Source organism: Cannabis sativa, chromosome 8 (genome assembly GCF_029168945.1).
Source record: "Cannabis sativa cultivar Pink pepper isolate KNU-18-1 chromosome 8, ASM2916894v1, whole genome shotgun sequence".
NCBI classification, from domain to species: Eukaryota; Viridiplantae; Streptophyta; class Magnoliopsida; order Rosales; family Cannabaceae; genus Cannabis; species Cannabis sativa.
This window is the reverse complement of record NC_083608.1, coordinates 50,868,184-50,881,757: the sequence shown is the minus strand read 5'-3', so window position 1 is coordinate 50,881,757 and position 13,574 is coordinate 50,868,184. Positions and strand designations below refer to the sequence as shown.

The window sequence follows — 13,574 nt, the reverse complement described above, 5'->3', positions numbered from 1 at the left end:
TAATAATAATAATATATATTAGAAATTATAATGAGAGAAGTGTTGTGTGGTTGTGGGTATATTTATAGATTGTAGAAATTAGTATATATTTCAAGCAAAACAAAAATTAGTAAATATATTATTGGAGGAGCCAGCCATCAATTAATATCATGCATTGATAAAAAAAAAATGTATTATTTTATTAGAAAAGAAAATGTAAATTTTATTAAAAAAAATAGATATAGAGAATAAATATATGAAGATAAAGATGAAAAATATAAATTTATAAAGTCAAAATTATAATATGTGATGACAAAATTGAAAAAAAAAAATCAAATTTATGGCACAAAAATGTAAATATATTAAAAAAAAATTATAATTAAAAGGCTGAGTGTGGTCATGTCTCCATATATGATCATCTCATTTCATCTACCACTGTATTATTATTATTGTTGTTATTATGAGCATTGTTATTTTTTTTTTACTTTGGGCAGGCATTGAATTTGGGATTTCTTCAGAGTAAAACTATTAGATTATATGTACTTATGACCACTTATGAGTATTATTATTTGAATTTGAGATCTCTTCTTTGGAAGAAGAAGTGTAGAACTATACTAGGCTATGTTTATGACCAGTACTTATGAGCATTATTATTTATCGCACTACAAAAAATTGTTACTTTTTAGTGATAATTTTTTAGTCACAGTATAATTTTTTTGTGACTAAATGTGACTTTTAGTCACAACAAAATGTTACTGGTGACTAAAACATAGTATTTAGTTTTAGTTACAACAAATGTTGTGATTAAAAATATATTTAGTCACAACAAATTGTAATTTTGGTTTAGCCACGGACTTTTTAATCACAACATAGGAATCATGATTTATAATTAATCACAATTTTTGTTGTGACTAAAAGTAAGATTCTTTATAATGGATACCTCTAATACTATATGCATCCGATATCTTATAATTAGTTAATGGTTTCTAATATGATTCATTAAATTAAAATATATAAAATTTGATATTGAAATTATATTAATACACATGACACACTATCATTTTTTGGAGACACATAGTTAGTTAGTGTGGCTCCATATAAAAGACATTACTCACCATATATATATATATATATATATATATAAATGGACAGTCAAGAAAAGGTTCCTCAATTAGAGGCTGGGGGACCAGTCAGTCAGTAGCTTTTATAGATATATAATTAAAGAGAGTGATATTACCAAAAGAATAAAAGGACTAAGTGTCCACATATATATATAATATTATTGTTACGCAAAACATTAAAACGAGTACTGTTAGAATAACCAGAGACAATTAATGTATATAAATAGAAGAGGATTAATATATTTATAAGGTGCTAATAATTGTTTCTTAATTAACATCACCCCTCAACCCAAAGAGGGAAAGCTGTTACTCCGACCTTGTCAATCTGCTAGCTAAGCTACTTAATGAAGTAAATATATATATCTAATTTAATATGTTGGTTTGTGGCATGATGAATAGGATATTTGAGGTTGAAGAGCACTACCACTCATATTATTACACCAGATATATATATATATTAATAGGAAAACTTTAAAGCAAAATTATTTTAATTGAAGCTTGAGCTATATTCTGACTCGGTCTTTGATCTTAACTACATAGAGGACCAAGACACAAATGTTTCACCAAATAAATATACACATAATAACCATGCACTCAAAGACTACTTTCTATCATTTGGGCAACCTGCCTAATAATCAACATCAAAATATATATCGATCCAAAGTTCAATTTCTCATTGTCTACGTTTTTATGTGTCTTCAATTAAAAAGTATAAAACTATTTAAATAACTATTACCAATACATACCAAAACCAAAATTATTTTTTCAAATAATAAGTAGATAATATTTATGTCCAAAGGAAAATAACAAACAAAAAAGTCTTCCACTTGTTGATAAAAACAAAATGTCTTTAAGGAGGTTTGAATTAATGCATCTAACTAACTATAACACCTTCTACAGTAGAATTCCTATTTAAAAATTGACTTCAGACCAAACAAATTATATTTTAATTAAAAAGTTATAATTAAATAGGATTACATTATATAAAATAATATTAAAATACCAAAAATATCAAAATAACAATAAATAATCCTTAATTAATATTATATCATAATAAAATTATTTTTGAGTAAATATAATATTTATACATATATTACACTTTGGAATAAAATTATTAATTTTACATAAATAAATTTATAAACTATATATATTTTATTAAGATAAATTATTCTTATATGGAGATATATTTTTTTAATACATGACTTAGAAAATATATAATTATTACAATTTAAAAGTTATTCTTATTTATAAATGACTTAAATTGGAACTTAACTTTTTTATAATATTATTAAATATAGTATTCTTAGATAGAAATTCTACTGTATAACTAATGATATGTGTACGTAAATATGACCCGGACCGACACGACACTCATGTATTTACAGCTATAGATTCGAGTATATTATCTTAAAAATTTTACATAATAGACCAAAAATTTGAAAATACTTCAACACGAACAGTTTTTTATTTATAAAAATACCTCTTCAGTACAGCAATAAACCATTTTTTTACAGTTTATTTATAGTTGTAGTATGGTTGTCTTGAGGTTATTTTATAGTTTATTTATAGTTATCGTGATGTTAATTTCTCGTTATTTTTTAGTAGTTTTCTTACTTTTTGCCGAGAAACGTGTATTTTTTACAATTTTAAAACTTTAAAAATATATTTTTATAAATAAAAAATTTAGGTCATAAAATTATAAATAAAACATATAACAAGGGTATTTTTGAAAACGCCCCTTATCTTTTCAAAACCCATACTGCCAGCTTATTAACCCAACTTTGAGAAATTACTCAAGAAAATTACACTCTATACCCACATTTTTATTTTTTTATTTTAATTTTTACTTTTATTTTACTATTCTTTAATTTATACCCAATTTTATAGGTCATATCCCTATTATGTGCATTGATAACTCTAATTTTGATAAGTTATATGAGGTTATATTTAGTACTTTGATTATAAAAGAGAGTATTTATCAATTAAAATTATTTTGAAGTTATATTTAGCTAATGTGTAATAAAAATAGGTAGTTTTCAATTTATCCCAAATTACTCACTAACTATATAGGGATTATAGGTTATTATTTCACAAATACACAAAAACAACAAAAATACGGTTCTGCGGAATTTTAATATTTTTTATATTTTTTTAATTTTATTTAAAGAAAATATGATTTTTTATGTTGTACTCTTGTTAATTTGTTGTTAATTTTTTATTGTTTATATGTTATTTTTTTATATTATTTTGATGTTATTTAGATGTTATTTTTATATAGTTTTAGAAATGTATTTTTTTTACAAAGATATAGTATCCCAACTATACATCCAAAAGGCCCATAGCTAGAATTGGTCTTTATTAATAGAGGAAAAATAGAGGAAATTATATTCTATACCCTTTTTATATTGTCCTCTTTTATTTTTACCTTCTTTTTTAAAATTTATCATTTTTACCTCTTTTTTTAAATATTGTATCAATTTTGCCACTGTCACTTCAAGATACTCTCCATGTGATTCTCTTATGTAAGGGTATTTTGGGTACAATACGTATAAAAAGAGGTATGTTTCAAATAAATATAAAATTAGAGGTAAATTTGATTAATTGATGAATAAAAGAGGCATTTTTCAACTTACCCCTTATTAATAGATTCCAAAAGGCCCACATATGATCTTTTCAAAAAAAAAAAGGCCCACATATGAAAAGGGTAAGCCCAACACCAATAACGGCCCAAGGATATGACTATCAGAGCTGGAGTATAGTAGAATCCTGTGCCCAAACAGACCCCAACTGAGGTTCATATTCTCCACACTCCATTCTCTTCCATTCCATTCCATTCGGAGAAGAAAAAAGAAGAAGAAACCAAACCAGTTGAACCACCAATCGATGTCGTCTCAGGACAACACCGACCAACAACACCAATCCACTGGTTTGTGCCTCCTTACCATCCTCTTTTTTTCCCTAACTTTCATAGTATTTTTTGAATATTTATTTTCTGATAAATTAAAAATGGTGGACGAGAGCTTCGAATTGTTTTTTTTTTTTTTCGCGTTGAGTCTGGAAAATAATGAACTGATTGATTTGCGATAAAGTAAGCGGAAACTAGTAAACATGATTGGGTTTCTAGGGTTTTGTCTGATACATTTACGTACTGTATGTTAGCATTGTGTTTAAGGCATATGATATTGGGTTTTAGGGATTTATTTCATAGTATATATGATAGCTGTTCTTTTATAATTTTTTGTATAGGTGTGGAACTACACAACGTTGTTGATGGGAACTCTCAATCCAGTATTGAAGTAGGATGGTATATTCTCGGTGATAATCAAGAGCATGTTGGTCCCTATGTTTCTTCTGAATTGCTTGGTGAGTTTTCTATGAGCTTCTAATTGGTCTAAAGAACAAAATTGGTTCATTTTGTGAGCAATGATTCAGGTTCTGAATATCAAGTATTAGTCTGAGAAGACATAATTGAAGTATAAAGATATTACAAGTTGAATGCTTTCTTTGGGAGTTTGTTTGAAAGTCTTATTATTTCATTGTTTGTTTTTAAACCTTGTTAGGCCTAGGATATATATAAATATGTGTGTGTGTGTGTTATTGTACACATTAGTAAGTCAAAAACAAAAACAAATAGTGAAATAATAAACCTTTTTCATTTTGCAAATTATTTAAACAAAAACTTGAGTTGAATCCACCTAAGTTCTTAGACTTTGACCTTTGATATAGTAGGTTAAATAATTAGTTCCTGAAATTTATTGGTGCCCTTTTTGAATTTCAGTTCTACTTCTACCAGTAATCAATAGCACGATTTCAGGACTTGTTCCATCTGTATCATGTTCAATTGGTTTAATGAGCTATTGAACCATCTCATCTCCTTTGCTTTACTAACTTCGCCTGGACAGAGCATTTCTTGAATGGGTATCTCACCCCGAGTACACTCGTGTGGTCTGAAGGAAGGACTGAATGGCAGCCATTATCCTCAATCCCCGAGTTGATGATATACATACCTCAACAAGGAGCCGATGATTCTAGTAAGGGTGGAGTATTTTCCTCTTTCTCTTGGAATATTTAGAGGCAGTGCTGCTAGTGTTTTCATGTTTATGGTATCTAACATACATGTGTTGTGGTATGCAGTGCCCTCCAATGATGAAGAGTTTTTGAAATGGCAGAAGGAGATTCAAGAGGCTGAGGCTGAGGCAGAAGCAGAGGCAAAAAATGGCTCTACTGATTTCGGCGGAGCCTCGATGGATAATGATGACAGACCTTCAACCCCACCAGAGGGTGAAGAAGAATTCACAGACGATGACGGGACTACCTATAAATGGGATCGAGGTCTGAGGGTTTGGGTTCCTCAGGTTGGTGCTTGGACTTATATTGCTTCAGAGGTTTTAATTCTCATATTATTTTAATATTGTTGAATAGAGTCAGAGAAGTAATATGTATCCTGTTATTTAACTATCGTTCTTGTAATTATATTGATTTGATGATTCTGCCCGCACAAGTTTTCTTCCTTGTCTCCTACTTGAAGCCCACGAGGCTTTAATGCACTTGAAGTTTCTGAGCTCAGTAGAAATCTCTCTCTCTCTCTCTCTCTCTCTCTCTCTCTCTCTCTCTCTCTATATATATATATATATATATATTTATATATATAATTGATTGTACATGCTAATATGCTATAGGAGGACATAGATAGCAAAGGTCGAGAATATAAGTTAGAAGACATGATTTTCTTAAAAGAAGAAGAGGTCTTTTCGACTGCCAATATTTCTAATGTTCCTGCAAGTGAAGAAGATAATACATCTAAGCAACCTGATTCCTCTACAAAACAAGTTGATGATAGCAATGAGGCAGTGGAAGGAAAAAATGCTAAGAGAAAATTGCCTGATGAGGAAGCTGCTAAGAAGGTCTGCTGATCTTGTGCTGCTCTATTGTCTTTATATATTTGAATTTGATACTTTTTTGGTTGGTTTCTGTGGGTTGGGAGGGATAGCCATGTTTTCTTTTTCTTTGTCCAAACATTTAAACCATATGATCTGTTTTGTTGAACTCATTGGTTTCTTATGTATCGTATTTTATATATACTTTTACAGGAACCCAATAAGCCTCCTGATAGCTGGTTTGAATTAAAAGTAAATACTCATGTGTATGTGACTGGGTTGCCCGAGGACGTGACAGTTGATGAAGTAAGCTTTCATCATTGCTATTTCTAGCCTGACCATTTTACTTTGGGTAATATGCTAATATGGTAGTTTTTTTGCAGGTGGTAGAAGTATTCTCCAAGTGCGGGATAATAAAGGAGGTATTTCGTTTGGTTTAACTAAAACAATCTATGTTTCACTTTTTAATTTTGTGGTTACCTGCATTTGAAAATCACGGGAAGTTTGATCTTTTCATTACCTTCAAATTTCTAGAAGTTTTGTTGTTATGTGGAGATGATGTTTGGACTTTGTTTCTTTGCATAACAAGTATATATATCAAAGTTCTTATTATGCCTCCCAAACACACACACACTTGGACACCAAACTATGCTATTCTTCTGAACGTTTAGAATTCCCTATCTCATTGAGCACATTTATAAAAAAAAATTAGGATACAGAAACCAAAAAGCCCCGTATAAAGCTTTATGTTGACAAAGAGACTGGAAGAAAGAAGGGAGATGCACTTGTTACATATCTGAAGGTAATAACTTTCATATGCTTTATTGTGTGTGATATTTGAATATCAGTCTCTTCTTTTGGCTCATTATTTTGTGTGTACTTCAGGAACCTTCAGTTGCTCTGGCTTTGCAAATTCTGGATGGAGCACCTTTTCGTCCTGGTGGGATTCCAATGACAGTCACCCCAGCCAAATTTGAGCAGAAAGGTACCAGCTTCGACCCTCCTCACTATTATCAATGTGTATTTTCATTTCGCTCATGCTTATTGCTGTTGCATTGTTTCACACCTTTCCTTTCCTTACATTTTATTTTATCTTCTTTTCTTCTATTAACTACTGTTAATACTACGCAGTAACTCATACTAGGCTAAAATGACTGTTTGATATACATTACTGTACACCAAACATTATGTTCTAGAAAGGAACTTTGCTGCTTGAGATGTCATTAAATGACTAGTTTTGTTGTCTTCATAAGGTTTACAGTGACCCACTATTGTAATCTCATTAACTCTTAAATGCAGGGAATACATTTATTTCCAAGAAAGTTGACAACAAGAAGAAAAAGAAACTTAAGAAGGTGGAAGATAAGATGCTAGGATGGGGTAAGCTTTTAAATGCTGCATTAATAGTTCTTTTATTAATATACCTTTATATGATATTGCTGAAAAAATTTCTAGTGTTGCCTAATAGTTCCAGATCCTAGTGTGCTATTAATTTGATTTGCCTTTTGAACTTACCTGAATTTTAGTGAATTTTCTCAGTTTGCGCTCATTATATATACTTGGAAGCAGTCTTTCTGTGAACTATGCTATGGTTTTTACTTGTTTCATCAACATAGTTATTTTCTGTATGACACAGGTGGTCGTGATGATGCGAAGTTGTGTATTCCAGCTACTGTTGTTCTTCGTTATATGTTCATGCCTGCTGAAATGAGGGTAGGATAAATAATTTTGTTGGCTTAAAACTATATTCTCAATGGTTATTTACTAGCCTGCTGCACTCTAGTTGTAATGTGAATTTTTATACTAACGAAAGGATCCACTGTTGCTACTGACTGATTACGATTACACACGCTGAGTTTTGAGTTGGTTACTTAGGAAATCTCTATGAAAACCTTAACGATGTAGCTACTGCATAGTAATTCTTTCAGGAATTTCGGGATTTAATAGTTGGATTTCTATTCTGTCCTGTCCATATCCACATATTATGATTATAGGATAACACTGATTTTCTTTTTTAATATGTTCTTTTTGTGTACTAGTTCACTTCAATAGAAATGATATTTGTGTGTTGTGTGGGGGAAAGGATAGTTTTGTTTCAGTTTCTTTGAAGAAAAAAAAGTGACTAGTCCTTATTCCTTATGCATGTGAATGGACTGATTCTTGTATGAAATTGAATGTTAAAATCATCTTTCTCAGGCCGATGAAAACTTACGTTCTGAGCTAGAGGCTGACATACAGGAGGAATGTTCAAAGCTTGGTCCGCTGGACAATGTTAAGGTAATTCAACTATACAATGAAGTTATTGGGAATGTTGCGAGAGATATAATTTTCTTTTCTGTTTCATTTTTCATTTTTATTACTAATATTAATGTGGAGCTTTAGCTTGAATTTCTTGGCCTTTTTTCTCCCTCATCCTGCTAGTCTTGGAGATTGACTTTGATAACCTTGAGTTTTCTCTAAAATCATTATTTTTTTCTTCCTGATTTGTTTATCTTAATCTGTTATTCTTTCTTCATTTAGTGCTATGCTATGGTGAATCTCTAGATGTTGGGCTGAATTTTTAAGGGACCCTTTTTTGTGTGTGGAAGTTTTGGGTTAATGTTTCGTATCGGCATGTTCTGATTGAACTTGGGTAGTTCATCTGTTGGCATAGGGTCATTGATCTGATAATATTGCAGGTGTGCGAGAATCACCCTCAAGGTGTTGTTTTAGTAAGATACAAGGACAGGAAGGATGCTCAAAAGTGCATAGAACTGATGAATGGAAGATGGTAATTCTTATTCAATAGTCTTATCTTTGTTAGTGGTATTGCCTCTTGAACATTTGTGAGATGTTTTGGCGTGAATTGGACTAGTAATGTTTCTCTCATATTTTTGGGATTTAGGTTTGGCGGTAGACAGATACATGCAAGTGAGGATGATGGGTTAGTTAACCATGCTAACGTCCGGGATCTAGATGCAGACGCTAAACGGCTGGAGCAATTTGGTGCTGAACTTGAAGCTGAATAAATTGCAGTTTTAGCAATTGTTTGACACTTACTGCCTACCCCAGTTTTTTCCTGTAAAATTCCAGACTAATATTGTTAGATGACCTATTTCTTTTTAGATCTGTAAAGAAATTGTTGAGGGAATCATTTATATATGATTTTTTTCTTAACACATGTGTGTTGTGTTGTGTCCTTTGACTACAAAATTTGCTCATTCTCATTTCCATCAATTCAATTTTTTAGTGTTGAACAAATTATTCAAGTTTAGTGTAGTTGAAAATTATTATAACGAATATGAAACAAAGCTGAGTTGATGGAAATGAGAATGAGCAAATTTTAGTTTTTTTTTAACAATGAGCAAAAATTGGACCAAAATTTTATGAGTTGTTGGATTCTATTAAAATCAATATGAAAACAAAAATGAAGTAAAAGAAGAGTACACAAATTGGACCAAATTTAGTAATAATATTAAGATAGATATTTCATATCCCAAAATATACAAAAGCAAAAATGACATAAACAAATGAATATAATCAAATTAAAGAACCAAATACAATAAAAGGCACAACATCATCCATCATCCATGGTCATTGCATATGGCCATCTTATATTATCAAACCGAAAGAGAAGAAATAAAGAAAGTCTAGACTTGGAATGGCCATGGCCAATCCTTCAAATCATCATCTTGCTGAACCTTAGCAGTCCTCTTAATTGGGTAAGCCCTAAGACCCTGTTGACCAGTTTGACCACCTTCAACATAAGCATAATACTTCAAGAAAAAAGCCAAAGTCAACACAACCCATTCCAAACAAAATATCAACACACTCAATCCACCAGCCAATTTCAAAATCACAGCACCATCTTCTTCTCTAACATAAGACTTAAGATTCCCAAGAAAATTCCCAGTCCTACTAAATATAAGAACCGAAACAGAGCCTTGGAAGATAGCAGTGAGCACAGTAGCCACCATGTGAGCCCCATACCACTTCCCCGAACCCCTCGAGGCCGCGGTACAGCCAGAAACAGCTCCGATGATGGTGATGACGTGGAGGAGGATGAGGAAGATTCCACACACTGAAGGTACTAGGCGGAGAGAGAGAGTGAGGAAGATGCAGCTTGAGGCTGCACCGAGGAGAATGTAGTTGCAGAGCAAGAAGACCTTGTGGGTGTTGTAATGGGATTCAGTCACACAGCTTGGTGGATCGGCGGTAATCGAGAGACCCATAATGGGAAATCGATCGGAATTGGGAAAAATCTGAGACTTTAGGGGAATTGGATGGATTTGAAGAAATGGGTATGTGAGATGAGAGAGATTTGAATGGTGAATGAGTGAGAATTTGGGGTGATGATATAGAGTGAGGAGTTCAGGGTTTTAACGGTTATATCTTTGCAATGTGACCGTTACGGAAAGAATTGATTTAGTAAGGCAACGGCTACATTTTAAATTTTTAATAATTTAATTTAATGAAGTGACTTCTCTTTTTAGCTGTCTTTCAGTACTTATATTACATATATAAGTAACGTTGCTAGTTGTTGTGAGTTGATCTCAACCGTTGGATCTAACTCTTACTATATTCAAAGTAAAGCATCCTATGTGGAAATAATCATTTTCTCTCTTTTTTTTTTATTAGTATGGCCGTTCTGAGAAAAAAATAGCTTAAAACGAATTAGATTTTTGAACTCTCATTTTTTAAAGTATATAAAAAAAAATATTGAGAAAAAAGTATTATGGAATTCAAAGTCATAACATTACATAACATGTGGTATACTCAAATCAACTAAACTATAAATATTTATTCTTTATAATACACTTAATTTCACTTAAATAAAAGTCTAATGAAATTTTTTTATTTTTTATTTTAGGCCTCAAAAAATATGAACCCTAGGCACGAATCTAGCCTGCTTATATCTAAAGCCGAGCCTATTGACTAGTAATAAAAAAACGATCATTACATACGTTTAACTTATAGATATATGTATACTTGTAATTTTTTCTTTTTACATAATCTATTAGAGAAAAAGGATTCTATTAAAAGATATTTTGATTAATTCTTTATCTTGTTGGATAATTAGGAGAGTTTTAATTTTGTTTCATTATTAAGTATGTTATAGTTATTTATGGTCAATTGTAAATTTTTATAAAATTTTGAGTAATTTACAGTAAGATTTAAATATTTTATTACACATATAATTATTTTTCTTATACATGTAGTAAGTAATTGTTCCAATATTTTTTTATAATACCCCTAACTGATATGAGATGAAATATTACATGTCCAAATACACCATTAGTACTAACCATAGTAATAGAGAGTTATTAGAAATACATATATAAGGTGATCGAATCTTAAGTGTAATTCAAATATAAATTTATATATATATATATATATATATATATATAATACCTTCAACCAAAACAAAAATGAGTGGACGAAATTTTTTATATTTTAATTTTTATACACTTAAATCTTTTATTTATTTATTTTTTTACAAAATCTCCTTAATTTTTTTTTTTATAAATTTAAAAGTGTTAGTTAAAAATTATCATTAAATACCAACTGGACTACTGTGTACACGTAAAAGTAAAACTTTTAAGCTAATACAGTAATAATCTAATCAATATTTATCGGTGATATCCAACTAACACCTTAAATTTATAAAGAAAAATAAATATAAAGGAATTTTACCACAAAAAAAAAATATTTTCCTACGATGTCATTATATATATCATGTTTGTTTTGAAGTAGTTTTCAAGCACTAATAATTATTTTAATTGAAATAGTGAAAGTTTTACATTTCTAATAATGATACTCTTTTGTGAAATATGACCCGAATCGATCTGTAAATAGTTTTTTTCATTAGTCACAATAATTTGATACTCGCGTTAAATTTAATTAAAATAACTCCACATTAAAAAATTGAAAACATTTTATTTTTTACGGTATATAAATTAATAAACGACACGTAATACTATAAAACGACATAATCTTAGAAAGCAACAAAATGGCGCAAAAACGACCGTGATATATAAAACGACGTCGTCATATGGTAATAGCTGAAATGAACCTGAACTTGAATTGAACGTGTTCTTCTTCGGATTCTTAATTGTTTCACTTTTCATTAATCTAATCATAACAGAGAGAAGTAAGTAAAGGAAGGCATCAATGGCTACTACTATGGATTCTCCCACTGCTGTTCGAAAGGGTGATCCTTTCCTTTCCTTTCCTTCAATTTTCTTTTTTCTTATCTCGAAATGAAACTAGAAACAATTACCCCAATTTAGGGTTTTAAAGAAAGAAAAATTGGGTCTTTATTTATTAATTTTTTTATTGATACATTGGATTTTGGAGCAGTGGTTGTTCATCTGAGAGCCACTGGTGATGCTCCCATTCTGAAGCAAGCAAAGTTCAAGGCAAGCTTTTTCATGGAAAAGATTCAATTTTGCATTTGGGGTTTTCTTTTTCTGCCAATTGCTATAATTTTTAACTGTTGTTGGATTATTTTGGTTGGTTGGTTGATGCAGATACCTGGAACTGACAAATTCGCCAAAGTTATCGACTTTTTAAGACGACAACTTCATCGAGACACCATGGTAGCTACTCATACATACATACATAGATTTATGATATACCATAAATATATTTGTATACATTCAAAACTACTAAGGAAGCTTTTGTTTGTTTGGTTTCTCAGTTTGTGTATGTGAACAGTGCATTCTCACCAAACCCTGATGAATCTGTCATTGATCTTTACAACGTAAGATTTTTCATTTACTCTATTCATTCATCCATTTATCTGCCAATTCATTAAATTTTCAATTCTGTGTCTTTAATTGGTTTTCTAAGAAGGTAGGAAGATGTTTGTTTCAACTTTCAAGACATAATTATATGTATTATTCACTTTTGCCACCACCCACTTTTAGAGCCTCGCTGGGATAACCATTATCTAAGTTTTCAGTATTATTACTATGTTATCTACACTTACCAACTCTGTACTATTCAATTCAATCAACATTTGAAGGAATGTAGGTGTTGTGGAATTCAATGTTCTTTATGACACTCTTTTGATCAATAACATGTTCTGTTTCGCCACTTCACTATTGTCTTTTTCATTCCATATCATTAGAACTACCATCTAACATTCAAGAGAAGATAATAGATAATTTGCAATGGTTCTGTGACTTTGTTCAATGATCATTTGCTTGATATTTTTGCAGAATTTCGGTTTCGATGGTAAACTAGTTGTCAACTATGCTTGTTCTATGGCCTGGGGTTAACTTAACACATACCAGTGATGAAGGAGTTCATTTCATTTCACAGGGTATTAAACTATTAATCTCAGCAATAAAGTAACATCTTTTTCCATGTATCTGTTTCATGCCTGACTTTTTATGTATTATGTTGTTACTTTCAGATATGGTGCTGGCTGGCATGATGGACAAAGAAGACTTTGATTAGATTTAGAGTAGGGATTTAGGAATGAATATACAAGATTGAAACAAAGCAAGCACTAATTCTTTTATGTAAATTTTAGCCAAATCATTCAACTTACAAAGGTTGGTTATGGATTGTGTTGATAATTTTTCTCCATTTGAATACAACAATGGATGGT

General features: G+C 30.7%; 3 protein-coding genes across 6 annotated transcripts; 2 read left to right on the top strand and 1 right to left on the bottom strand.

Moving 5' to 3' along the window:
* Nucleotides 1-3,868: 3,868 nt before the first annotated feature.
* Nucleotides 3,869-10,286, top strand: LOC115699158 (splicing factor U2AF-associated protein 2). 4 transcript variants are annotated; one of them, XM_030626417.2, is made up of 14 exons: nucleotides 3,869-4,026; nucleotides 4,347-4,463; nucleotides 5,003-5,131; nucleotides 5,235-5,455; nucleotides 5,780-6,004; nucleotides 6,191-6,283; nucleotides 6,361-6,399; nucleotides 6,690-6,779; nucleotides 6,863-6,962; nucleotides 7,277-7,357; nucleotides 7,614-7,690; nucleotides 8,174-8,254; nucleotides 8,656-8,747; nucleotides 8,862-10,286. In XM_030626417.2, exons 1-14 carry the CDS (start codon nucleotides 3,984-3,986, stop codon nucleotides 8,983-8,985), a joined length of 1,512 nt encoding a protein of 503 aa, XP_030482277.1. In that variant the 5' UTR covers nucleotides 3,869-3,983; the 3' UTR covers nucleotides 8,986-10,286. The 4 variants fall into 4 exon arrangements, with proteins under 4 accessions (XP_030482277.1, XP_030482276.1, XP_060959066.1 ...); XM_030626416.2 differs by having other exon boundaries at nucleotides 5,003-5,137; XM_061103083.1 differs by lacking the exon at nucleotides 3,869-4,026 and having other exon boundaries at nucleotides 4,342-4,463; nucleotides 4,879-5,131.
* Nucleotides 9,409-10,188, bottom strand: LOC115699160 (uncharacterized). The gene has a single exon (XM_030626418.2). The coding sequence runs from the start codon at nucleotides 10,186-10,188 to the stop codon at nucleotides 9,607-9,609; it is 582 nt and encodes a 193-aa protein (XP_030482278.1). The 3' UTR covers nucleotides 9,409-9,606.
* A 1,841-nt stretch (nucleotides 10,287-12,127) lies between the features above and the next one.
* On the top strand, nucleotides 12,128-13,426 carry LOC115698724 (ubiquitin-like protein ATG12). Its single transcript, XM_061103489.1, has 6 exons — nucleotides 12,128-12,157; nucleotides 12,247-12,375; nucleotides 12,487-12,555; nucleotides 12,657-12,719; nucleotides 13,180-13,283; nucleotides 13,377-13,426. Exons 1-5 carry the CDS (start codon nucleotides 12,128-12,130, stop codon nucleotides 13,237-13,239), a joined length of 351 nt encoding a protein of 116 aa, XP_060959472.1. The 3' UTR covers nucleotides 13,240-13,283; nucleotides 13,377-13,426.
* The last annotated feature ends 148 nt before the right edge of the window (nucleotides 13,427-13,574 follow it).

Excerpts from the sequence above, each read along its gene's own strand:
- LOC115699160 (XM_030626418.2), bottom strand. The coding sequence starts at position 10,188 with ATGGGTCTCTCGATTACCGCCGATCCACCAAGCTGTGTGACTGAATCC.
- LOC115699158 (XM_030626416.2), top strand. The coding sequence starts at position 3,984 with ATGTCGTCTCAGGACAACACCGACCAACAACACCAATCCACTG. Across the intron at positions 6,780-6,862 it reads CACTTGTTACATATCTGAAG|GAACCTTCAGTTGCTCTGGC; the intron begins GTAATAACTTTC and ends TGTGTACTTCAG. Across the intron at positions 8,255-8,655 it reads GTCCGCTGGACAATGTTAAG|GTGTGCGAGAATCACCCTCA; the intron begins GTAATTCAACTA and ends ATAATATTGCAG.
- LOC115698724 (XM_061103489.1), top strand. The coding sequence starts at position 12,128 with ATGGCTACTACTATGGATTCTCCCACTGCT. Across the intron at positions 12,376-12,486 it reads TGAAGCAAGCAAAGTTCAAG|ATACCTGGAACTGACAAATT; the intron begins GCAAGCTTTTTC and ends TGGTTGATGCAG. Across the intron at positions 12,556-12,656 it reads AACTTCATCGAGACACCATG|TTTGTGTATGTGAACAGTGC; the intron begins GTAGCTACTCAT and ends TTGGTTTCTCAG.